The following is a 27,311-nucleotide window of genomic DNA, read 5'->3' as shown; positions in this document are numbered from 1 at the left end:
CTCACTTGAGACACAAATTATCCTATTTTTGACACATTATACAAAGACCTAACTCTCTAGAGAAACTCCATCTCTGAGAAAGGTGGTAGGAAAGAGAAGATGACCAGCAGAAAGTCAATGGACTCAGTTACAGTACTAAGGAATGCACCTTTTGGGAGTTCTGGAAAAACTGGCATAGATTGCGAGGGAGAATATGTGATCATTAGGAGTCAAAAATAATTTGATCAATCAAAGCTATGTAGATAACTACCAGTATCATGAGTTGCACTGGGAAGCTAACTGTAAAGACATAACTGGTACATAAGATATAAGCATCCTTCTGACCATGGCTTCCACTTGCTTCTTAAGAGATGCAAATCTAGAGCGAGCTTCAGAATACATTCTTTTTTCCCTCTGGGGAAGTGCAACACCATCCAGAACTAAAACTGGTAAGCTATTGGAAATAAAAGAACTTGGAATCCCTACCCATAGTGTTGCTGGGGTTGAGTCCAAAGCTGCTCATTATTCAGATCTTAACAACCTCCGAGCTATGAGAGAAATGTAAGCTGGTTACCTGAAGCTACACATTTTCTCGATCTGTTATTGTAAGTCAGGCTTTGGAAGCCTTATCTGTACTTAGGAGCTAGGGACTTGGCAACACACAAGAAAACAACAATCAATTGCCGGCCATCAACACAACAATCAACCAATAGGAAAGCACCACATAAATAGGAAGCACAGAATAGCATAAAGCGCATATTCTGGTAGAGGGAAGTTCCCTGAGGATGGGTTCCAAGATGAGTCCAAAAACTCAGAAGACTAAACCTTTAGTCCCAGTGACAGACCCAGATTAGATCTTGCAATTACTCTGGGACACATATATTTGCCTTCATTCATAAAAGCAATTCTCTCAGCACTCTGTGGAAGGTTTTTTTTCTGTTCAACATAGAAATTAAATAGTGGAAGGTCTTCAGATATCAACCTACATAATAATATCTTAGTTCTAGGATCTTCTCCAGATGTTACCTAGACATAAAATGTCTGCAAATAAAAACGAACTCAGAGAACTTGCACAACCCAGAAACTAACAATATTTGCTATAGAATATAGTTCCTAGAAACCAAGGGAGCATTTTTCTTGTCTTTTTAAAACAAAAGCTGGCTAAAATTGTGAGCAATTTTTTGGTGAATAAGCAGAAGAGAAAATTAGGTTCAGATTCAACCTGGATACAGTCAGTGGATGAGATAATATCTTTAAAAATATGAAAGCAGAGTTCAAGAAACTTCAGGAATACAAACAGCCCAACACCAACCACTAATGCCCTTTCCCAGTGAGCAGGAGATTGGATTAAGTGGCTCTTTTTAACTGTGATTCCGATTCCCAGATTCCAATCACAAACAGGTTGCAGTTAATTATTTACAAAACAATTTATTAAAAATAGGAACAGAAATGACACTTGGAACAGCTCCAGCACAGGAAGGGTTGACTTTCTCTGATAAACTGGCCCCAAGCCTGCAGGCATTATTAGATAATATCCCAAAGGAAAGGGTGGTTTAACATTGCCTTTGCCGCCTGCTGTCTGAAGTGGAAGTTCACCTATCTACTTCCTCCATTGACCAGGGGGAACCCTCACACCTCACACCACACAACAGATGCAGCCAAGGATACTGGAATGCAAGGCCGGTGCACGAAGCAACTGTTGAGAAGGAGAAGAGTTCATCTGGAGGGGATAAGGCCATGGCTCTGGGGCTAGAGAGCGCGTGTCTAATGTGGAGGGCCAGCATGGGATGGGACAGAACTTAATTTCTCCATCCCCCCCACCCTTTTAAATAACAAGACAGACATCTGTGCTGTGCAAAAAAACCCCAAACCTGTACAATTCAAGCAAAAGAAAACTCCATGCACGTGAGCCCAAAAAGAGGGAGGGAGGGAAGGCCATTGGCCACAGGGAAAATAATACTGACAAGGCACACAGCCCTCCCCTCCCACCTTGCCCCCCTGCCTTTAAGACTGGCAGCGATTGTCTGCAGGACCTGGCTACAACACATGCGGGAGGCACATCCAAGCTGGCAACAGTGGTGGCAGCGGCTTAGAGTAGTACCCTGCACAGATGCAGAGCAGGTACACCCGCTAGCAGCAAGATAGCCATTATGATGACACAGTGACAGCTGCCAGTGCCCCATTCCGCGAGTAGAAGAATTTGTTGAATGCCTCTTCAAGTAAACAGCTAAGCCGGCTTTGATCAGCCTAAAAAAGAATGGAAGAAGCACTGTAAGATAACCTACCCCTATACTCCTAATGAAGTTCCCCAGAAAAAGAGAGAAAATAAGTCTTTTGCGAACAGGGCTGAAACCTACCTCACTGATGAATCCTAACTGAACCAGTTCAGCTGCCAGTTCCTGAATATTGTCACCTAAGGAAGGAAAATGAGAGAATCGGTATGTCTCCTGTAAGATGAAAAAGAAAAGAAGAGAAGGGCATTGACTTACTGGGCAGCAGGTCACAGCTCAAGTGTCGATTCAGTTTGTCTTCCAGTTTCAGCAGCAGTGTCAACTGAATGAAAGGTGGGGCATAGAAGAAAAAAAGAAAATTGCATTTTCGCCTTCATGTGTTTTTCAACACTAGGGTACAATTTCCCCCCCCCCCCCAAAAGGGAATAGGCCATTGTAAGGCAAATGGAAGCCCTAGACTGGTATAAGTCACCCAGCCTAAGGCTGATACGTACATGGTGCTTCACACCCTCCTCCACTGATTCAATGTTGCATTGCATCAGCAGCACCTGGAAATTACAAAGGTGTGTGAGAAAATGAGGCTTGGCTATTATTGGCCAAGGAGATGGGGATTAGGGACCAGCCACTCACTTTGCGAGTCTCCACTTCTGCTGGCTCTGGTGTTGGAGTCTTTACTGATGGGGGGGCAATGGGAGATTTCACCACCTCTTGCTGTGGCTGCTGAGGTCGGGGCAGGCCGAAGGCAGTAAGTGGATAAATTCCATTTCTGTGGAATCACAAACGGAATAACTCAATTCTAGGTATTCTATGTCAGGTTGGCTTGCCCAGGACACTAGCTTCAGGAGAAAGGAGCATACCTCACATCTTCTAAGAACTTGTCTAGTTCCAGCGCTGGGGACTGTGAGAATCTAGGGCAAGGCAGAGCACCAGTTTAGCCTTTACAGCATAAGTTCACACCCACCCTTTAATGAGCCAGCTGTCAATTGCCTCCCACTCCATGTAATATTCTGCTGACCCTCAATTCATTGCATAGAACCAGAGAAACACTCGGTTCCAAAACTCCACCTGAAATCTCTCTCTCCCCCATCAGTTTCCAACTATTCAAACTCACATCATACGGACACCATCACGGTCAGCATGGTTGATTTCAGCCAGTACAGCGCTCATGTCCAAGTTCTTGGTCATTTCTTCAAGTGCATTCTCAGGGATCATGTCTATCACAAAATAAAAGGCACACATTATCCTATTTGTCCTTCACTAACTCACTGTTTTAACCAGTGGTTTCCAAAACATGTTTTCCACTTTTCCCTAAAGAATTTTTTTTAAAAACTGAGATTAAAAAAGCAGATTTAAGAAATTCAACAAAGGACTAACCATCTCATGAAGAAAGGGGGGGGGAGGAGCATGGCTATCCAGAATGCTGTACGTGTACCGTAGAAATTTTAAAAATAACACACAAATGAAATCATGGAATGAAAATGATTTGAAGATGGAGATCTAACTATTCAGTATCGTGAAAATTTAAACAGACTTTAAAATGATGTTTTAAAAAGATTTCCACCCGAGGAATGAACATGTTAAATTCAAACTGATGCAGAATTCTAAATGTTGGTATAACAAATTCTAACTTCACACATATACTGAGGGAACCTAAATGGTTATAAATATTTTAATTTTGTACCAAAAAAGGGCATTAATACTGATAGCAATATAACCTTCTCCAAACAAAAACTATTTTTAGTTTAGAAAAAAATGAAAGCCAGCTGAATGACTCTGGGTTAATCTCTCAGTCCAACCCAACTCATTGGGCTGTTGTCATGGGGGAAATAGGAGGACGATGTTGTGTTGGATATGTTCACCGCCTTGAGTTTATTTATAAAAATAATAAAGGCAGGATACAAACAAATAAAAAATAAAGGACAGGGTAGACAAGTGCAACAGGAAGATTTATAAAATTGCACATTTGTAGTAGTTTATATATTCTTATCAGGATATTTTACATTCTAAGGAAGAGGTTGATCTCACTGAGTTAATAGACATTACCCTAGCTAATTTAATCCTTTTAACTGAAATCGCAACTTGATACTCCAGGGATAAACTACAATGTCTCTCTCCCCCCCCCCCAGCAAAGTATTTTAGGCAATGTATTAATATTTCTGTGGTTATTAGGGCTTTTTACCACTATTCAAAAGGAAGAGAACTGGACTGAAGTCCATCCACGTTTATGTGTTTTTCACATTTCTGAACCACACACCTTCCACATTTATGATAATGGAAACTGAATCTTGAGAAAGTAGGATGCTAATATTAGACAGTGAGGCATTAGGAGAAGACATGTGAGAGCATCCAAAACTCAGGATGATCAATCTCGCTTAGATACAAAGGAAGCTATTTTGAACTTCTCTGTTCATCTTGGCTGCCTCCTTTTAGTAGATTTGACTTTTTCTGCTTTGTAATTTCATTTTGGGGTATTTTCGGATATATAATTGTTAGATGTTTTTGTGCCAGCCATGGCAGTTCCTTAAAAGGTCACCAGATGGGAGCAAAGAGGCACCTTTGCTCGCACTGGTGGGTCAGGGGCCTCCGGCCCATGCAGCCCCATTGGAGAGAGTTAATGGCCCTCCGGCTCCCTCACTCTCATTGGTAAGGGAGGGGCTGGGGACCCCCATAAAAACCTCTGCACAGGGGCTGCTCTTTAGCTCTTGTTCTAGCTCCCTTTGGGACTGATCCATGGGCTCAATCCAGGCATGGGTGCCTCCATGCCAGGGAACTCTTTCTCTCTGCTTTATATCTAAATAAAGCTTCACCTGATTGCATCCCTGCGTGCTGCCTTTTGCTTGGAAGCGCCTCAACGAGCCATCGGTCTTGTGAGGCCTCTCACAATTATGATGTATTAGTTACTGCGCTACAAATACATTTCATAAAAATATTACTTTTACACACTAGCGAAGGGTTTTGTCTTAGCAACAGTCCCAAGACTTCAGTTGGCTGTACTCACGCTGATGGCCCACAATGCAATGGGCTGCCAAAAGCTTCAGAGAGGGTACTTCAAACAAAGCCTGATGGAAGAGAAGCTCACGAGCTGTGGGTCGTTTGCTAGGTTGTGGCTCCAGGCACTTCTGAATGAACTCCTAGAAAGGAAAAAGGAGGCCAAATTTTGTGCTACTGTAGTCCTGAGAGCTGGGAAAAGAACGGAAGAGGAAAGCGAGGAAAAGAATTGAGGACAGTCTTACTCGTTGTAATGGATCTTCTAGCAATTGGATGGCATTGTTAATAGCTTCTTGTGGCACATAGGAAGATTCACCATTTCCCTGGATCTCCAGCACTGCCATCTATCAGGATAGAAAGAGATGTCAATGGGTGATATTTTTAGACCGCCACAGACAGGTCCACCATTTGTCAGAAAATTTTATCAGCCACAACAGAAAAATCTTTCTCATCACCCTATATGTGAATCAAAAGAAACAACTTTTATCTTTCCACTAGATTAAATTTACTTTCAACCAAGAAATTGGTTTCATTCCAATCATTTAATTTTACTACTCATTATTCCTTCAGACAGGAGCACATCAGGGTGCTAAGGAATTTAGAAACAGTCTTAGTTGTAAGGGAACTAGAGGAAGAAATAATGGAATCCTCTTTAGGTCTGTTCTCCAAACCCTGAAGCTATAACAAAAAACTATCCCATCTTCTGTGTTGAGTGAGGGAGATGAGCTCGACAGAAATATGTCAGAACAGTTGCCTACGCAAAGAGGGCTAAAACATTCTATGAGTCCCAAGAAAAGATAACATTTGGAAGAAGCTCAGGTAAACGATTCACTGAAGTACAGATAGTTCAGTTCAACAACAATAATTGGGAATAAGCAGCGAGGTTGTAATCTGCAATGCCATGTGACTGTGCCAATTTACAACAGCTCTAGCTGTAATAATTAAGCAAATCCCACACGGGTGGTTAGGTGCAACATCAAAGGACCACCAGCTGCAACCTCTTGCCAGATTCCCCATTGACTTTGCTTGTGGGAAGCTGGCAGTGGAGGTTGCAAATGGTGATTGCATGACCACAGGATGCTCCAACTGTCTAAATCGCAAGGCAATTGCCAAGCACCCAAATTACAATCACACAACTACAGGGGGATGTTGTGATGGTTGCAACATCTAGGACTGGGCATAAGTTCGTTCAGCACCACTGTAACTTCAAACAATCACTGACTGAATGGTTGTTAACCAAGAACTACCTGTATAAGAAGGAAGATAAAGCACAGTCCAATTTGCCAGGTACTCTTAACATGGAATTGATTTCCTGGTCCTGTGTACAAGTGGGGTGGACGCCTTCATATACTAATTGTCTTCTACTTACCTCTAATGCACACATTCCAAAGGAGTAGATGTCCACTGCTGTAGTCACATGTGCAACTTCTGGAACAAAAAATAATGATCAGAAGTTATCTCTAAGGCAGAGAGAACAGACTGAACACTTCTGCTGCAGTTAATACAGAACTGCAGGTCCCAATACCCTCATAGTCGTACCGCCATACTCTGGAGCAAAGAAATGGAGGTTTTTCTGCTCCTCACGACAGGTCTTCACATGGTTGTTGATGGTATCTGGGGCAACTATAAGAGAACAGAATTGTAGGCAATCAGAGTCCATGCCTCTCTTTCCTTTCTGGTGTTTGGGACTTGAGGCAGCTTCCACCTAGTTCATCTCTGCAAAGAACCCCAAACAAAAGAAGCACTGCTCTTGTCCGGCCTCCCCAGCTTTCAGGCAGCACCACATCATAAGCGAACTCAGAAGCAAATAGAGGGATGCCTACATTCTCTTCCAGAAACCCCAGGTCTTTTCTGCATCAACTCAAAGCCAGGCAAAGCAATCATCTCATCTTTCTAAAGAAACATACATAAGAAAGTAGATTCCGTATGTGTACACACACACACACACACACTATTAGAATAGGTGAGCAGCTTTTGTCCATTGATGTCAGTAAAAGAGCCCATTCTCTCTAACAATTTTATTTCGGATAGTTGCACCAAGCCACTATTTTTCCAGGCAGGCACAGATGCAGGCAAAGCTCAAAGTAGATCCCAAAATGCTGATACTTTACCCATCACCTTGCTGTCTTATGCAAAGAAAGCAACTTCCCAATAACATGCCCAATTGTTCAACAACACTTACCCCCTATCCTTTTCACAACTTTCTCAGTTGATACCGCAAACAAAGCAATGCTTCTGGCAGCACCTGGACATTTATAATTTCTTTTAAAATATATTTAACCTGCTTATTAAAACAGTCCCTTAAATTGACCAATAAATAAAGATAAACGAAGTGGTCAGTGAATGACTATCACAAATTCTTAAGAAGCTCTTGGCACACCAAGTCTCATTCTAGCCAAGATACAAAAATCATCCTGAGAAAATTTGGAAACCAATAAAGATTCACTGTGGACAGGGTATAACTTCGGTAGACATAAAAAAAAGAAAGAAAAAAAATCTAAGCCACCATATTATCCATACAGAACTGTTTGTGTGCTATGTTCTTCCAATATTAATTAGCTCAGTTAAAGTCCTAGCAGATGCCTTTAGACAATGTGCAAAGCTTGACTTTTTTTTGCTTTTGTTTGTGTGGCTTAGATATTCTGCAAAGTTAGCCTGTGTATTTAGTTTGCTGTTGCTTATGTTACAAAGATCCAGGAAATGGGTTAATTTATTAACTAAGATACATGTATTGTAGAAATCCAGTCTTAGGCTTTAGGATGGTGCAAGCTAATTCACTCTATTTAAGCAGTGTTAGATATTTTCGTTCATGCCTCACCTTTTGGTAAGTGAGAGGAATAGACTGAAAATAAGAGTTCTCAAAAGCTGTTAGACCTATTGACATGACAAAAAATCAGCATGCGGAAGTCAAGAAGCAGATGATGCTTTAAGACTAATGAGAAAGGACAGCTACTTCTGATGGAAGAGAATATTTGTAGCTCAGGGTTGAACTGTGGACTCCTTGGTGCTCTGAGCTTGTAGTTTTTTTACAAACTAGGTAACATCATCAGTACGTCAAGGGAGTGGGGTTTGCTCTCATTTTATATACTAGTGGCTTGCCCTGTCAGTGTTGGTAGAGTGGTCTTGGTGGTTCCTTGATTAGGCTGCTGTTTATTGTTAGCATTTTTGTCTGAGTTGGTAGTTTCTTGATTTTTGGTCTAGTGTTAAATCTTGGTGTTATCTCTATTCATCTGGGTGTTGATTGTTGGTGAGGAGATGTTTTGGGGTTGTTTCCTTTTTCACTTTTTGATTGTCTCTTTTGAACGGTATGTAGATGTTGTTTATGTATAAGTAACCTGCTGATATACCAAGTTCAGAGAGCACCAAGGACCCCACACAACAGAAAATATACTGGCAGGACCAGACTAAGCCTGTATACTTTAAACCACAGCCCAGAATAAAATTGATCTAGTAGCACCGCTAGTGCAGTCAAACAAATTAAAATATATATTAGCTTTCGCTTAATGTCAAAAGTCTACTCTCTAATAGAGTAAACGTATTTCCAGATATTTGCTCCTGTTTGAAATTTTCCTGCAATATGTTGCTTTTCTTACATCTATATACTTTCTGCATCAACCAAAAATCTGGTAAATGCTTGAAAATAAGTTGAAAAAGCTTTTTACCAGGCAACCCTTTTTAGGTCCTCATTAAATAAAACTTTTTTCAGAATTTAGCTGTAGCTACCAGTGATCATTGTTAGAAATATGCATTCCATGTATGTACTACATTATCAAAATAGAGATGGATGTAAATAACTCACTTCCCGATATTATTACAATTATTTATTATATTGTTTAATTGCTTGCTAATAATTTAAATTTATTAGCCGCCCACCGCCAGTGGATTCTACTTGTTAAACAAGTAGTACTGCAGGGCATTACAATTATTTTGGTATAAACTTTCATGTACACTAAGAGTTCTTCATTAATACTATATTTGATTATTATTAATTTTATTATACTTGTTTCAATTTCTTTCTATAAAATTATTCGTTTCTTTCATAACTATCTTTGTGTTCATTAATGCTAAGGTTTTCACATAGTTTTAAATTAATAAAACTTCACTGGCGTTTTTCAGTATGTCAACAGTTAAATACGTACAATGTAACCAATGCATATACTCTACTTCTGGGTGAACTCACTAGTAACTCTTAACACTGCTTAAGGACTAATAAACGATTGTGGATTTTTAATGTTGTAAGCCACCCAAAGTCACCGCATGTGAGTTGGGTAGCCATGGACATTTGTTTAATAAAATAAAAAATATATAATAATGTATTGTAAATATGCTACTTATTTTAATAAATGTAGGCTAGGTTCATCATACCTCATTTTGCTACTGACTGGGGATTAAGTTATAACTGGATTCAGGAAGTTTAAAACTATATTATCACTTAGCATGATGTGTAAACCCACATCACGAAACGGAAGAAATCCCAGCTTGAGCAAAAGAACAGCGCTCCTCTTCATGCTGCCTCCTTTTGGCAGCCATCACTCCCCTCTCAGTGCGTATGGCATCTGTTTTTTGAAATCGTCTGAACTTCCTAGACCAAGGACCGCATGGACTTGGTACAAGGTTCTTTTCAGTCCTCATTGTTGGACATGCAACTATCCCAAAGGTTGGAAACAAGGACACAGGCTCATCAGCAACATCTCTCTTCCGTCCAAGCTTTTCCTTTCTTTTAATCAGTCCCCGAGGCCTCTGTCTGCCAGACTTGCCTAATGTTTCACCGGAAGTTCACCTTCTCTATGCTCTTTCCTGGCAACCTGTCTTCTTGTTCAGTTTCAATCGCTCTGCCAGAAACAGAAAGGCTTGCTTACCTATTATACCTAGGCGCTGGGATAGGGAAGGCAAGCCAATCCCCAAGAAATCCTTCTATGTTGAAGGGAATTGAATAGTTCCAGAATAAGAACATTCAAAAGCAGAGCCTAGAACTAGAAACCCCCAAAAGAATTCAACGTGTTCCCTAAACTGGACAACATTTTAGCACTCCTGTAAGTCTCACCCGTTATCCCTATAAATAGTTGGCCACAGCTCAGGCCACAAGCAAGCAGCAAGCAAACTCCCAGTCGTGGCCGCGAGGGAGGGAGGTGGCAGCCGCTCCTCAGCAGTTCACATGCAGGAGGAAGCATGCAGCAGGACAGCAGAGAAAACACAGACCAGAAATGAAGAGAAGGGCGGGACTCCTCTTCAACCAAGAGCCAAGGGCAGGCGCAACTATACTAGAGTCATAAGCAAGGGACACTGAAGGGGAAAAAGGAGCTTTTGTATATAATACATACATATATATATACATATATGATGCCGTTTACGTGTGTGTATATATATATTATTATTTTTAGAAAGTCACAGTCACATCACAGAGCAGAGAGATTTGCTCACCATTAGCAAAAATCCTATGAAAGACTGTTGGCAAAAGAGAAAGAGAGAGAGAGAGAGAGAGAGAGAGAGAGAGAGGCAGCCCATCAGCAGGAAATAAAACCAAGAATTGATGGAAGAGCCAGCCTTTCAGCTAAGCCACTGTACCTCCCGTAGCAATGGGACAGACTGTGCTTGTCTGATCGGGACAGAGCGAAGGTTTTTTTTTATCCTGACCCTCTTTATCAAAATCCACAAAGGAGGTCAGTGCTCAGCTGTTTTGGGTACAGAGTCTCCATGGGAAGTGAGACAAGGAACCAAATGGAAGACCTACATTTGGCCCATCCATCAACTGCAAATGATTATCTTCTACTTCTCAGAATCCACATCTTTCCACCCTCTACCACAGGGGTCTTCAAACTTGGCCCTTTTATGACTGGTGGACTTCAACTCCCAGAATTCCTCAGCCAGCAAAGCTGGCTGAGGAATTCTGGGAGTTGAAGTCCACCAGTCATAAAAGGGCCAAGTTTGAAGACCCCTGCTCTACCACTACCCACTCTTTCTCTTGACTTGCTGTTGGATGGCCACGTGCCTTTCCTTGGAGGAGGAAAAGAGAAAAGGTTCAGACAGAGGATCTTGCCTGAAAACAGAAAGCCTTTCTTGCATTTCATTCACATAGTATATACACAACACCCCTGGGTGATTGGTCAGAAAAAAATGCTGTTCGTCTAATCTCCGAGCCCTTCAATTTTCAAAAATATGGATTTTAAAATATTTTAGTATCCTTCCAACTATTCCCAAGGAAAGAGCGTATTCAATGAATTGCTACTCTCTACCTGGTAAATCCCCGAGACAGAGTTTCTAAGTTGCAGCTCTCCTTCTCCCTCTCTTTTGGACCGCGCCTCACTGAGAGCTTGTCCTCTGTTGTTCAACTTCTCCAACCTCACCACCTCTGTACCTGGGAGCCTCAATGGTAGCCTCTGGTGTTGCTGAGCTTGGAAACCTACTGGGATGCATTTGCCTGAACTATGGGGATGGAATGGGGAGGAGAAAGAAAAAGCAGAATGAAGATTGGAAGAATGGGAAGAACTCTAATATCCAAAAAAAACAACAAAGATTGTTTTAAGGAGAAGAGAAAGAATGGAACGGTGATTAATAAATTAGGACAAAGATAGAATTAGACCCTCATTCACCCACTACTGCACTCTTATGCTTCTATATAGTGGTTAGTGGTTAATCCTTTAGATAACTCCTGAGCCAGTTCCATGCAGGATTTTATTTATTTTATTTTATTTTAATTCCACTTATATCCCGCCCTTCTCCGAAGACTCAGGGCGGCTTACAAGCTTAGCAGTAGCCTTCATTCTATGTATATGCCTGCTTATTAGGGCTTTCACACACACCCCAAGCGGCATTATTACAAAGTCAGCTTAATTGCCCCCAACAATCTGGGTTATCTTTCCTGCCATTTAGCACCCTAGCTTCCTTCTCCTCCTCATTCTTCAATGGAGTTCTTGCAGGAAGTCTTCATTTCTGAATTTGACATGTTTCTGTTTGCTTTCCTTCTCAGCTTTCCATCAAACAGGCAAAAGGGTGAGTGCGCTAAACTTCCTTTCAAAATATTTGCTATGATTTCAATTGCATCTATTTGCGGGCCAATTTTTCATCATTATAGTATTCTTAATAATCGTCACTCGGATGCTGAGGAAAGAAAGGAAAAAAGCAAGTGCTTATTTCAAATAGCTATTTCAAGAATTCTAATTTCGCACAAGAGTTCTGGGATAAAGACACGGAATTGTCCCTTATTCCCAGGGAAAAGCAGTCCTGGAAGCACTGCGATCACAAAGCTACTTAGGATTGTTGCATTTCAATTTATTTAAGCTGCCATTAGTCACTGAAAAGCAAACTCTGCTCAGTCTACTTATTCTCAACTCACGTGAATTACCTGTTCGGAACGTGCAGATTCTAAACCATGCACCCTTTCTTCAGACCAACAGAACTGTCCATCAAAACAGAACTCAAACTACACATAGTGGCTAGTGTTCTAGTTTAGTTCTTCTGTAAGAGATGGCCAGTTAACATGATCCTCTATTCAAACAGTGTTGAGCTAGGTTTGTTTTATGTTCACTTCTTGGGTTTAATTATGTAGTAATCCTAACAGAAGATAATTACTACAAAAATGTCCTTCAGATGCAGTGATAGATGTTTGTGAATCCAACTGCAGAATCTGTAACTTTTTAGTCCAGTCAAGATTCTTCCTCTCTCTCTACCTCCAAAGACATCAAAAGGCAAGGAAACAATTACAAGGTCTTTTTCTCAACTAATTTTATCCAGAGCAAGATGATTAATTTCAGAATTAGAAATCTTTAATTTTGTGAAGAACTGTTCCATTACATATCACTTGGAACTACATTTTTGTCATTTGGAGGCTTGAGTTCCAATTTACCAATTTACACTTCTTTCAAGAAGATACATCTCATGTAATTAAGACTGACACTAAGATCACTTAATGCAACAACCTATTTCAATAACCATGTTTATTTTACTACTGATGCTTGATTCATGGTGTGTGTATATGTGTGTGTTTGTGTGTGGTTTTTGTGTGTGTGTATAAGGTAAAGGTTCCCCCGCACATGCGTGCTAGTCATTTCCAACTCTAGGGGCCGGTGCTCATCTCCGTTTCAAAGCCGAAGAGCCAGCGCTTGTCCGAGGACGTCTCCGTGGTCATGTGGCCAGCATGACTAGACACCAAAGGCGCATGGAACGCTGTTACCTTCCCACCATAGTGGTCCCTATTTTTCTACTTGCATTTTTTACGTGCTTTCGAACTGCTAGGTTGGCAGAAGCTGGGACGAGTAACAGGCGCTCACTCTGCTACGCGGCGCTCGGGATTCAACCCGCCAAACTGCTGACCTTCGGATCGAAAAGCTCAGCGTCCTAACCCACTGAGCCACCGCGTCCCTGTGTGTGTGTGGGGGGGGTATACGTATACATATATACATATACATATATATATATCGTATTCTCAGGGATATTTCCTGTTTACTTGGATTTTGCAAGCTATGAAGGGTTCTCAGAGTAGTTTTATTTACTTGATCCATACGACATTAAACCCAAAGACACATCATAAAATATTGCTTTTATTAATACTGTATATTATGAGGAATCTGATTCCAATGTAGTCATTATGCCTCCCTCCAAATACTTGGAAATTGCAGTTTGAAAAGATGCTGAAGCAGTGATGACCACCAATTCTTATGACGTTAAAGGTAATCATATAAATATAAGGGGAATAAAGTTTTTTACAGCTACTAAATATGACAGCACTGTGTTATTTTGGATACTGGGGAAGCATATTTACATAAAAACATGATGTATATAAATCACTAACTTCTGAGTTCAATGGGAGTGTGGCAGGATACAAATGTAATAAATAAAGTAATATGAGAAGCAGAAGGCTCATATTAACCAGCTTATGTGCTTCCCTCTGGCATGCTACTGGGGAAACAGAATTATGGGTTTCTGAGACCTTTGATTTGATCCAACACATCTATTATGTTTATATGAGTTTTGTTTTTTTCAACAATTGACTATCCAGAAACTATGTTTATATCAATTTAATTATGGAGTTAACATGACCACGGTTAAATCATGATTAACACTGTCCCATAAGCTTCAAAAGCAATCTTGAGAATTTTCATGAATTAAACTGGCATAATTCATTGAATAGGACATAAGCAGCACAAAAAAATGAGATGAAATGCTAAGCATATATTTGTGAAAAATGGAGCAGCCAACAGCGATACTTTACTTGTTTACTAACAACTCACTAAGACTGGACACAAGAAACTGACAGCCCAAGAAGAAGCGAAACAAAGAGCTCTACTCATCCTGCTTTCCCCTACAATTCTGATGAATCATTGTGTTCAAGTGTAAGATTGGCTTAGAAGCAGCCATGAACAAGCAGCACCCCCAAGGTTCCAAATGTTTAAATGACAGAGATAAAAATGAGTTGGCAGCAGAGTTTTCTGACTGCAAGAGACTCTACAAAAAGAGGATAGAGCAGCCTGCAAGTGGCAAAAGGTCCGGGAAGTTTCCAGAGGTCAACAACAACAGATATAAGGTAGAGGCACCAGATGTAACAGAGTCCTGTTATACAGACATAACAATATATGCTCCAAGACCTAGAGCTTTCCTTGGACTAATATAGAGCTTGAACCAATGTCAGGGAACAAAGCAAGCCAAGAATGGAATCATAGCATACGTTAAATCACAAATTATTTCCACAACAGCCTCACCTGATCCAATCTTAATAAGCCCATTGTGCTGGATGAAGATGGTATCACAAGTCAAGTTTCCATGAATGATGGGAGGATCACAGGAGTGAAGGTAACTGGAACAGCAACACAATAGAGTGTGAATCACAGTTACTAGATATACAAATGGATAGTTTGCAAAATCAGTTTGCAAGTAAAAAGAAAATGTATTTTTTATTAACAGAAAAACAACGTCTTCCTCATTTCTATTATTTCTGGTATCCAAAGAATGTAACATTTGTTTGGAATCCAAGTCTTTTTTTGAGCTTTCTAAAGAAAACTTTACTGTGCTGCTGAAACCATATCACATAGTACCCCTAGAGCAGGGGTCCCCAACCCCCGGTCCGTGGACTGGTACCGGACTGCGGCATGCCAGCAACCGGTCCACACAAACAAGCAAAACCCCATCCATGGGATACAGGTAAACACACAAAACCACACACTTTTCAATCCGTGGAAAAAGCTTTCTCCACAGAACCGGTCCCTGGTGCCCAAAAGGATGGGGACCTCTGCCCTAGAAGGCCTGAAGACCAATGTAAGCAATAAGAGAGATAAGATTCTTTCCTTTACTTTCTCCAAAACCTTTATACAAGAAATAAAAAAAATATACAGATATTCCCCTGAGCCTCTGAACAAGTGTAATCATTTGTACACCAACATTGTCCCCAAGGCTGTCCGCCCTTTCATATATGTAAAGGCACATACCTGAGGGCAGAAAGGATTTGGGTGCACCAACGCTTCCAGGCCTGCAATATAAATGAATTATCACCAAAAAGCTTTCAGCATCTCCTGCAAAACTAAGTCCTCACTTGGTGTCTACAATGCGATTTTTATTCTCCTTACTTCTGGGCACTTTTGACTTTCATATCACAGCTCGTTTCCTTTTACTTTGCTTCAAAATTATATGGATTAACTCAAGACTCTCAGCAGGAAACAGACTTACTAAATGATTATGAGTTAGATAGCCAATTTTTTTCCTCACAGTCTTTGGCAGGAAGGGAAGCAACAGTACCTTGGCCAAGAGCTACAGAAACCAAAAAAAGAATAGCACAAACACAATTTAGAGAATTGGGAAGAGAATACAAGATTGGGAAGAAGTTACCTTTTCATTCATAGTCTTGTGGTTCTTCTTTGTTTTCTTCAAAAATTGTTTCAGGCTACCAGAGGACATGTATTCCGTAATGAAGATAACCTAGTAATAGGGTGGAAGTTATCAACTGCTGGTGCTTCATATTTTTCACATTAAGATAAATTTATTTATTTATTTATTTTATTTAATTAAATTTCTATACCGCCCTATTCCCGAAGGACTCAGGGCGGTTTACAGGGCAGCATAAAATACAATATAAAAATAATATAGAATTAAAATACATTAAATTAATTAAGCCCAATTAAAACAACATTTAAAAAGCTAAAACCCCTTCAGTCCAGGCCTGATAGATCGAAAAACCAGGTTTTCAGGTCCCGGCAAAACGAACGCAGATCGGGGGCGGTCCTAAGTTCCACGGGTAAATCATTCCAGAGGGCAGGCGCGCCCACAGAGAACGCTCTTCCCCTAGGAATAACCCGCCGGCATTCCTTAACCGGCGGTATCCTGAGAAGGCCCTCCCTGTGGGAGCGCACGGGACGAAGGGAGCTTGATGCCGGCAGCAAGTGTTCCCTCAGATAACCCGGACCCAAGCCATTAAGGGCTTCATAGGTCATCACCAGCACCTTGAATCTCACCTGAAGGGCAACCGGAAGCCAATGCAGCTCGCGGAGTAGAGGTGTTACATGGGAGTATCGGGAAGCCCCCATCACAACTCGCGCGGCCGCATTCTGCACCAGTTGAAGCCTCCGAGTGGTCCTCAAGGGCAGCCCCATGTAGAGAGCGTTGCAGTAGTCTAAACGGGAGGTCACGAGCACATGAGTGACTGTGCGTAGGGCATCTCGGTCCAGATAGGGTCACAACTGGCGCACGAGGCGAACCTGGGCAAAAGCCCCCCTGGTCACGGCTCCTATATGATCTTCTAAACTGAGCCGTGAATCCAGGAGGACGCCCAAGTTGCGAGCCCTATCAACGGGGGGTAACACCTCACCCCCCATAGTTAACGATGGACAAAACTGGTTTTCCCGAGATGCCGGTATGCACAGCCACTCAGTCTTGGCAGGATTGAGTCGGAGCCTGTTTCTCCCCATCCAGACCTGAACTGCCTCCAGGCAACGGGACATCACGTCGAGGGCATCACTGAGTTGGTTCGGGGTGGAAAGAAAAAGTTGGGTATCATCCGCGTACTGATGATACCACACCCCGAAGCCACGAATGATCTCACCCAGCGGCTTCATATAGATGTTGAACAGGAGGGGAGAGAGGACCGACCCCTGAGGAACTCCACAAACGAGAGGCCTCGGGGCAGACCTCTGCCCTCCCGTCAACACCGACTGTGAACGGCCCAGGAGGTAGGAGGAGAACCACCGTAAAACAGTGCCCCCCACTCCCAACCCCCCGAGACGTTGCAGCAGGATACCATGGTCGATGGTATCAAAAGCCACTGAGAGATCTAAAAGGACTAGGACAGAGGAGCAGCCCCTGTCCCGAGCCCGCCAGAGATCATTCATCAGCGCGACCACTGCCGTCTCCGTGCTGTACCCAGGCCTGAAACCCGATTGGTATGGGTCCAGGAACAGAGGAAGCTGATGCGCCACCACACTCTCAACAACCTTCGCCAAAAAGCGAAGGTTGGAGACTGGACGGTAGTTATTTAAAACAGCCAGGTCCAGGGCAGGCTTCTTGAGAAGGGGTCTCACCACCGCCTCCTTCAAGGTGGCAGGAAAGACACCCTCACTCAAAGAGGCAGATATCACTGCCTGGAACCAGCCTCGTGTCTCCTCCCGAGCTGAATAAACCAGCCAGGAGGGGCACGGGTCCAATAAACAGGTGGTAGAGCTCAGCCTCCCCATAATCCTGTCCACCTCCTCGGGAGTCACAGGATCAAACTCAGTCCAGATAATACTACTCTCAAGACCGCTCGATTCCTCCCCGTCAGACTCTGCCCAGTCAGCGTCCAACCCGGTCCGAATCTAAGCAATTTTGTCCGCCAGATGCTGGCTGAACTCCTCGGCCCGCCCCTGTAAGGGCTCCTCCCTCACCTCCTGATTAAGGAGGGAACGAGTTACCCAAAACAGGGCGGCCGGGCGATTATCTGCGGACGCGATGAGGCCTGCGAAGTGATTAGACTTCGCCGTCCTCATCGCCGCGAGATAAGACCTAATAAAAGATCTTATTCGCAATCAGTCAGATTCAGATCGGCTGGATCTCCAACAGCTCTCCAGACTCCGTCTCCGACGCTTCATCTCCCGTAGCTCCACAGAAAACCATGGAGCCCAACGAGATCTGCGCCGGGTCAGGGGTCGCAAGGGTACAACACGGTCAAGTGCCTTGGTGGCGTCCCTCTCCCAAGCCTCCACCAAGGCATCGGCCGGGCTGTGAGTGAGGGAGATAGGTATAGACCCAAGCGCCGTCTGGAACCGTTCTGGATCCATCAGGCGCCTGGGGCGGAACCACCTGGTCGGAAGGAATCACATAAAATTCTACTTACCCTAGCTTTATTTTCTTTCACATCTGCCCAATATTTATGGAATTTCACAATATTCAGATGCTCCAACTGGATCAGGTTGTCAAAGACAGCTTTGACCTTTTCCTGCAGCAGCAGCAAAACAAAATAGTGTAAACAACTCAAGAAAAAGAAAATATCATTACGAGTGTTTCAACACAGCCCGAAACTGGACTCATCTACTTCATTTACTCTCAGACTTCAAGATGGAGGCATTAGTTAAATTTAAGTCAAGCAAGCAGACTTGTCAACAACATAAAATAATCCAGTAACACCTTCATTCTCCTTATCTGCTCGATTTCAAGAAACTTATTCATAGTCACAGAAAATTTGAGCCCTCATACAATAGATATCTTGTCGGCCTTTTCACAACTCTTCATTACAGTTTCACCAACCTCTTGAAGCTTAAAATTCTTGCGTTCTGAGAACTGGACTTCATTCCAAACCACCTCCACACCTTCTTCTGTATCCATTGCCAAATAGGCACTATCAATTCCAGGAACATTGCGCTGATTAACCTAGATGGAGATGGACAAAAATAAAAGCCAAATTTCAGACTAGAAAGGTTGATGTATCTTCAACTTATTGCTATTTGACCTTAAAATGTAAGGTGAATCCTGCTGGATCTGACCAAAGGCTATCTAGACAAATCTCTCAAAACAAATAAACAGGTGAATCCAATAAGATAAAAAGCAGAACATGATAAATGTACTCCTCTGTTGCTCCTTCGCAACTAGAATTTGAGTCCTCCTTGAGGAAGATGGGAGTCTAGAAACACTAAACATGGGTGGATGGGTGGATGGATGTCTGTTTCAACCATCAGGATTAGCCACAACAAACATATATATCATATTTTCTTTCAGGATCAGAATGGTATATAGTTTGCCAAAGAAATTAAAGAAAAAAGATGAGAAAACACAAAAGCCAGCATAGCTAGAATTAATTTAAACTAACACAATTTACTATATTTTTTCCATAAGTTTATATCTATGCAAACCATCCTTGCTTCCACCATGTATATACATCATACAGTGTCTGTTATTTCACCTACCCATTTTTCTTTTTCAGAATCTCATCAACACTGTCCAACAAATCATCTATCTATCTTCCTCATCTTCTTAATCCATTCACTCATCCTTCATATTTTCTGCAATCTGATCCCCTCATCCTCATCTCAATGTCTTTTCATACTGGTCATTCACTTCAAAGTTCACATTCGTTCGATACCCATTTGTCCTTGGTTCCATTTCTTGTTTCACCATATAACTTGTTTAGTACCCAATTCCAGCTACATTCAACTTACTGTTACGTTTCTTTAATATATCAAACTCTCACTTCCATATAAGAAAGTGGGGAGAATCACACTTGTATCTTATGAGATACTGTGGGAAGAAAGTTTGGGTTTATGTGAGAAAAGACATAAAAGCCTGCAAAGGAGAGATATAGAAAGAAAATGTAAAAGAGACTTTAACTCACTGTAATTCTGGTTACAAATTTATTCTCACAGTTTTAAATATTACTTCAGACTAAGGTTAAAAGTATTTCCTAGAAACCTATTTTGACAGGTAGTCCTTAGTTATCACAATAGGAACTGAGAATTCCATTACTAAGCTACTAAACATCACATGACAACACTTATGTCACCTCCCATTCATAGCTGTCAAAGAGAGTCACTGTTGGTCGTTAAGCAAAACATCACATGACTGTAACCTGCAATTTTACTGCTGCCACTTTTGTCCCAAACTGGTTGTGAAGCTCCCAAATGTCAATCATGTGACCCCAGGGATGGTATGATGGTTATAAATGCAAGGACTGGTCATAAAATTACTATTTAGCATCCTTCAAAGAATTGCTAGGTAGGGCAATTGTTAAGCAAGCTCTACCTGTATATTTCTAGTTCGCTATCTGTATCAGGCTGAACACAGCTTTAGACGGGATTTTTAAAAATGGATTTAAATTACAAGAAAACACATTTTAACTGAAGATCAAAAAAATATCCTAAAATGAAGAGCTGTTCAGTAATTCAACAGACTGCCTTCAGATTCACCTTCCTTAGACACATGCTATATCTGTCAGATTATCTTTCAGGGATTCCTGTATTAGACTAGGGCTTTTCAACCTTTTCACCCATTGTACCACTTTTAGGATATGGCAACATCCGAGTACCACCAGTCGCCTAGCAAGGTGTCAAACACTTGATGACCAAAAAAAAAAAAGCAAAAAAGTGATGAAGTACAGGTAGTCCTCGACTTACAACAGTTCACTTAGTGACTGTTCGAAGTTGCAATGGCACTGAAAAAAGTACCCCCCAAGCCACAGCCCAGCAAATCACCTGCCTGCCCGCGTGGCGGCACTCTTCCTCCCGTTCGAGGTTTTCATTGTTGTGAGAATTTCTGTTGAGGATTGGCGGCGGGGGTGGGGTGGGGGGTGTTTGGTTTTTATTCCCCCCTCTGCTGGGTGGTTGCAGAAGGTTTTGGTCACTTCACATGACCCTGGGACACTGTGACTGTCATGAATATGAATCAGTTTCCAAGCATCTGAATGTAAATCACAAGACCCTGGAGATGCTGCAACATTCCAGCTGATCGGTACTTCTTCTGGGCTCAGAAGTGCCAGGATCAGCGCCGAGCTCCAGCTGGAGCCTGGTGCTGATCCTGGCGCTTCCGCTGAGCCCTGACAGCCCTGCAGCTCCAGCCATGTCTCACTCAGGCTTGTGCGGTGCTGCCACCGGTTCAGCTCATTCCCCTCCCCCACTACCACTTTTCTAGGATGGTTGCGTACCACCTGCCAGGTGCCAATGTACCACAGGTGGTACCTGTGCCACTGGTTGAAAAGCCCTGTATTACAGGTGACTGAACTACATGCTCTCTTTTTTAAAGTATCAAAGTTTTTTTTTCATATTCTTTACCAACTTCTCTTACATTGCACATCACAATCTTCCATGTGTCATCATGGCCACCAGACAGATCCATAAATTATTGACTTCCACTGCCCATCATGCCTTGATCAGTCATGAATTTGCCCAATTCCCCCTTTGAATCTATAAACTGGTAGCTATTTCCATATTTGAATTCAATTATTAGGATCATATAACACCTAAGATAAAGAGGTTATAACTCAAGATGCTCTGTGAACTAGAGCATTTTGATTAAACCACACTGTATATATTGTACACACCCAGCCAACTGTAATTTATTCAGTAATCGATAGTTGAACCTTAAAATATTTCTAGTTTTGATCCTAAATCGCCTGCATTTCACTTCAATATAAAGACCTCTACATTTCTTACCAACTCTGGGAGTCTCTTATCCCATCCATGCTTGTGATTTTCTGAATATGGAATGAAAGTAAATTCTGCGATCACAGAGCTTCAGGAGGAGAACTGTGCCTATGACAGACGTCTTCTTAGCATTGTGTTTCTGAGCCACTCTTATTTTTAGCATTCCCTTGACTTTAATTCTACAGCTCAATGCAGCACCTATTCTTAAGGCTTATAATTCTCCACTCTTCTAAGTTCAAGCTTCCAGTACCAGTTGTGTCTTCAAATTCCTGCTTTCCTTATAACTGTTAAATACAAGAGAAGTTGAAGCTGCCAAAATTCAGTGGATAAAACCAAAATTACAGTATAGCAAAATGATATTCATTTTTTAAAGAGTACTAATATATATATATATATATATATATATATATATATATATATATATATATATATATATATATATATATATATATATTAAATTTCAAGTAACAATGCATGTGTTGCACAAGAGATGAAAAAATGCTCTGATCCCTCCAATTATATCACCATGTTCCCTACAACTTCTAGAACTAAAAAAGGTCATTTTTTAAAAAAAAAAGAACATTCCCCAGCATAACTATTCTAGTCCAGTGATTCCTGATGTCTTAGGTAAAACAGTATACCAAAACTTACACAACCACCCACCCATGTTGGGGAATCATATGTCTCTTTGTTACCCCTCCCTTTTCTTGATGTAAAGCCAAAAAATCTTGTGGGCCAAACCAATGACTCACACATCATTACCAAGCCGAGAGTCAACCTCATTATGATCTCAGATATATTTAAAAGTATACACTGCTCCTGAAAGACAGGGGGATGGGAAAAAGTGAGAACACCAAACAATGGCATGACCTAGAGAACAGCTGCAAACAGCAGAGGATGTTAAAGTGCTGAGTCAAAAATGTGTAGAGAAAACCAGCAATAAAAATCATCCAGCTAAAGTGCTGGCAGCATGGTTAGCAGGCTTTAGCAAATCTATTTTAAGAAAGGAGGAAGAAAGCAAGGCAAAAGACAAAGCAACCAAAGCTCAAGACCGGACAAAACACTACGCTCAGTTATTGACTGACCACAAGAGGGGAGGAGATAAAGTGTGTTAAACAAAGGCTACAAAGAGAATCTGTAAAGGAAGCTAACTTGATTCCCCACCCCACCCGCAATGTTATTAAAAAACATATTAGCCTTAACTTTTTAAGATGAAAAGAAAATGAAAATCTTAATAAAGCTGCTACAGTAAATCACTGTCTATGTATAGCTTGCAAGTAGGAAAAATATAAAAGCTGTCCCCTCTTCTCAACAACTGATATTGTCAAACATACTGCTTCATAATAGAGGTATATGCATCCATAATGGTTAGTAGCTATTAACAGCCTAAACCAGAGGCAAGAGATCTACAGAATAGCCCTTTTTTTCTGGCCTTCAGGTTCCTCTGTGGTGATTACTGCAAATTCAAGGCATAATTTTCTGTTTCAAAATGAAAAACGCTGTACTGTACAAATATTTATAAAAAAGGAAAACTTCCAAAACTAGTTATATTGTGTTACTACCTACTCTAAAGTCCTCGGCTTCTTCCAAATGTTAAATCCCTAATCAACAAAAGGCCATCCAGCCCAGGCTTAGTTCATCAGTAGTCACCATCAGTACATTTTTTTGACAGAGAACTCCACAGCAGACTGTGTTTTCCTTTATTTTAGTAACAGTGATATTCATAGGAGAAGGGCATGAGTCTGGCCTCTCTGTACTCAGCAAAGGAAAACCATCTTGTATATCTAAAGTTTTATGTACTTGCATATTTAAAGGAAAGTCTTTCCAATACATCCTACATTGGATTTAGGGATGAAATTAAAAAGCAGAATAATAGAATCCAGAATTAGCCAAGAATCCTTCATAGCAAAATTTTTGAAATACAGTTTAGTAGCAATCAAACTTTACGACAGCTTATTGAAAATAAACCATCAGGGTTTTGTGTAAGAAAGTGTTGTGTAAATCAAGACTTTCAATACACAGAACAGGATAACATTGTAATTATCTATGCTAGCCCAGAATCAGCAATGATGGCTAGTTTTTTCCCAGCCAAATAAGCCATTATTCCAACGATCTTGACTTCAAAACATTCAGAAGAACACATTAGTGTCTTCACAAAAAGGAAAACAGCCTCTATTCCAAAGGCTGTCAGTTCTAAAATCTTCAATATAAAGCTATGATCCCATTAATCTGCCAAATTCAATCACATAGAATTATCCAAAATATCTTCTACCTTACAAATAACTCCCTTAATAGCAAGAGACTTTATCCTATATTTAAAATATCAAGGAAGAGGACACTTCCTCAGAACACACCCCAAACAAGTTTCAGTCAAGACTCCCCAGTCTAGTCTACAATCCCGGAATTAAAATCAGCTTCTATGACTTTGATTTTGAAATTTTGTTTATTTTATATTGGTAGTCACTCTGAAAATCACCTGGGGAGAGCAATGAAACACAAATAGCAAAATAAGTAATAAAACCTCAATAAATTTCTCAGGATGTCTTTAAAAAACTGTTCTCCCTCTGTCTTTCAGCAAAAAGTATTTGTTTAAAACAGCTGTAAAGTACATAATTTCCAGTCAAATTCCTTAATTCAAGCCCCATTATCTATTGCAAGGTTGGAAAAAGAAAACCCTAGCAATCAAAACAGAGAATTCACAGCAAGCTAAGACATACAACTGTTTGCATAAAGGCAAAAGCCTCAGATTTCTAAACAAGAAAATGTCAGATTGAAATGCTGTCTGGAATACCTTGGATTACAAACACAGGCACTTCACCCCAAACCTACCACTGTATTAAAATAACTACTACTTCTCGTGACTTGGCTCTTCCAGATCTATGGAGAAAGGGGCAACTGTCGGAAGTCCTAAAAACTGCTTATTATGACTAGTCAAATCTCAACTTCCACACTATCTAATCCAATGGACCCTCTCACAGCCTTGTGTCTTTGACAGCTGTTCATCTACAAACCTCTGCAGCATGAATACCAGAAGGAGACACTCAACACCAGGGGTCTTCAAACTTGCCCCCTTTTATGACTTGTGGACTTCAACTCCCAGAATTCCTCAGCCAGCTTTGCTGGCTGAGGAATTCTGGGAGTTGAAGTCCACAAGTCATAAAAGGGCCAAGTTTGAAGACCCCTGCTCAACACCCTTAAGAGCTCTCGGAAAGGAACTTTGTCTACCCTCCTCAGGATGACTCTCTTTTTGTGCAGGCCTCCGAAAGGCGCCAGCTTCCGAGTCACACAGAGATCGTGGGAACGCAACAGGCTTCGTCACCTACCCAGATTGTTGGGGGCAATTAAGCTGACTTTGTAATAATGCCGCTTGGGTGTGTGTGTGTGTGTGTGTGAAAGCCCTAACAAGCAGGCATATACACAGAATGAAGGCTACTGCTAAGCTTGTAAAGCCGCCCTGAGTCTTCGGAGAAGGGCGGGATATAAACGGAATTAAAATAATAATTAAAAATAAAATACCTCTTCCCGCCTCTTCTGCCAACGCCCGCAAGGCGATTCCTCCAAGATTTCGGACTCGTCCTCGGACTCGTCCTCTTCTTCCTCCTCTTCCTCCTCCTCTTGAGTTGTTGCCGCCGCTAAGGGCGGCGAAAGCGAGGTCATGCCGGAGCCCGCAGACGCAGCCTCAGGTTTCTGGTCGGCACCGATATTGCCGGAGACTTGCTTGCTTTCGCCCTCAGACATCGCCGCAACGGAGGAGGCGACCTACGCGTTGAAAGAGAAGGGACTTCTCTCAACGGGAGGACGGGCGGGGCGGAGGCCGTTCGTGACGCAGCACCCGGACGACGCGCTTCCGCCAGAGTTACGCAGGCCCGTCCCCCGCGAGGGGCAAACGGGGGAGCTGGCCCCTCGCGCTCCACCAACCTAGCGTGACGAGGCCTTGGCGCACACATGGCTATCACCCCGGCGACGGGAGACCGCTGTCCCCGGCCACAACAACCCGGCAGCCCCCAAAAAACAGAACTCACCGGGCGCAGGCTAGCCTCCACCTCAGCTCAGAACCTGAAGCCAACTAAATAAGACAACAAGCCGCGCTGCGACGGAGCAACTCCAGGGACGGCAGAGGCAGGCTTTAGCCGAGCCAATAGGAACCCGACCTGCGCGCCAAGACGCCTTTGGATTGGACAGAGCGCTGCAAGGCGGACCCCGCGGTTCTTCTTCATTCACTCCAGCCGTCCGCCCGAGTTTCGCTGGGACGAGGCGGGGCCTTTGTGGCTGCAGAAAAGGGAACAAGATAGTCCTGCGCAAGTTGATTTTCAGCGCGCAGTGCTTGCGTGACCCAGAACCGGCCAGTGTATAGAGCTGTGCTGTATTTCCAGCTGTTTGCGGAGCCAACACGTGAAAATCTTCTTTCTTATCGCTGCGTGAAGCAAAAGTAGAATTCGGCCGCGGCTTAGCTCTTTTCAGATTGATCACTGAAATGCTGCTAATCACCTACGTGGTTAGAAAAGCTCCCTCGGATTGTGTAGAGTTTCTGAATCGGGAATAAACAGCCCTCGATAGTTTTGAACGTTGGTAATGGAGCAGAAAATATATGCACGAAATAACAGCTGGTTCGTACATAGCCGGAATATAGTCATAGTACTGGAATTGGCTGAAAACTACACAAACTTTGTTGTGTTTATCTGAGGTGTGATCTAAGCAAGTGGTTAGCAAATCAGAACTTTCCTAATTAAGCTTCTAATTCTCCAGTTGCTGGTACTGAGATCTACACTATCCTCAAATGGTGATTGTCATTTTGGTTAATAGGCAATAACAATATTATGAATTTGTGTAATCCCTATTTAAAACCATCAAAACTGGTTCAATTGCTACGACTTGTTACACAGCTGTGTATGCTATGGGAAATCCCTTTAATCAGCCCTCGATTGCTCACTAAGCAGCCTGTTCCCTATAACAAACTTAATTTTTTATGTATGTGTTCTGCATCTGTCTGTTCCCAGTCATTTTCTTTATAAATTAAAAATGCTCAAATGTGTCTTTCTTCAAGGCAGGTTTTTTATTTATTCATTAAACCTTTATGTTGTGCATAACATTCTTTCCTCCAGTTTTCCCAACAACCTTGCAAGGAAAGATGGTCTGAGAGAGAATGTATGGCTTAAAGTCACCCAAAGTTTCCAAAGTTGGCTGTAGACCTGAACTTGTGTCACTCCGTTTTTGATTACAAGTATTTGCCATCAAATTGCTGCCAACTCTTAGCACCCACATAGACTATTTTAACCACATTTTGTTACCCTAACTCTACAATATCCTTTTTGAGGTATAGTGGATACAATTGTACATACTGTTCTAATGTAAGTGCACATAAAGTTGTGTAAAAGTATATATTGGCTATTCGATTTTCAATTCCAAATTATTTTGAGCAGAGAATATGTCCTTTCAAATTTATTGCTTTGAACTGATTAATAGTTAATTATTATTAGTTACTGGCAGAGCTTTAGCATGCACTGCCATGGTAAACAGAGAGAAATAG

The 27,311-nt window shown here is 41.8% G+C and overlaps 1 protein-coding gene across 3 annotated transcripts; it reads right to left on the bottom strand.

Moving 5' to 3' along the window:
* Nucleotides 1-1,387: 1,387 nt before the first annotated feature.
* On the bottom strand, nt 1,388-25,881 carry NRBP1 (nuclear receptor binding protein 1). 3 transcript variants are annotated; one of them, XM_081340552.1, is made up of 19 exons: nt 25,807-25,881; nt 25,301-25,543; nt 18,900-19,022; nt 18,490-18,591; nt 16,014-16,103; nt 15,617-15,657; nt 14,894-14,988; nt 7,381-7,443; nt 6,738-6,821; nt 6,568-6,626; nt 5,444-5,542; nt 5,209-5,341; nt 3,322-3,424; nt 3,068-3,118; nt 2,841-2,976; nt 2,705-2,758; nt 2,469-2,532; nt 2,337-2,392; nt 1,388-2,226 (listed from the first exon to the last, which is right to left on the bottom strand). In XM_081340552.1, exons 2-19 carry the CDS (start codon nt 25,520-25,522, stop codon nt 2,128-2,130), a joined length of 1,674 nt encoding a protein of 557 aa, XP_081196678.1. In that variant the 5' UTR covers nt 25,523-25,543; nt 25,807-25,881; the 3' UTR covers nt 1,388-2,127. The 3 variants fall into 3 exon arrangements, with proteins under 3 accessions (XP_081196678.1, XP_081196680.1, XP_081196679.1); XM_081340554.1 differs by lacking the exon at nt 7,381-7,443; XM_081340553.1 differs by lacking the exon at nt 25,807-25,881 and having other exon boundaries at nt 25,301-25,666.
* Nucleotides 25,882-27,311: the final 1,430 nt, after the last annotated feature.

Source organism: Vipera berus (genome assembly GCF_964194415.1).
Source record: "Vipera berus genome assembly, chromosome: 1".
Lineage (NCBI taxonomy): Eukaryota > Metazoa > Chordata > Lepidosauria > Squamata > Viperidae > Vipera > Vipera berus.
This window is presented reverse-complemented; position numbering and strand designations above follow the sequence as displayed.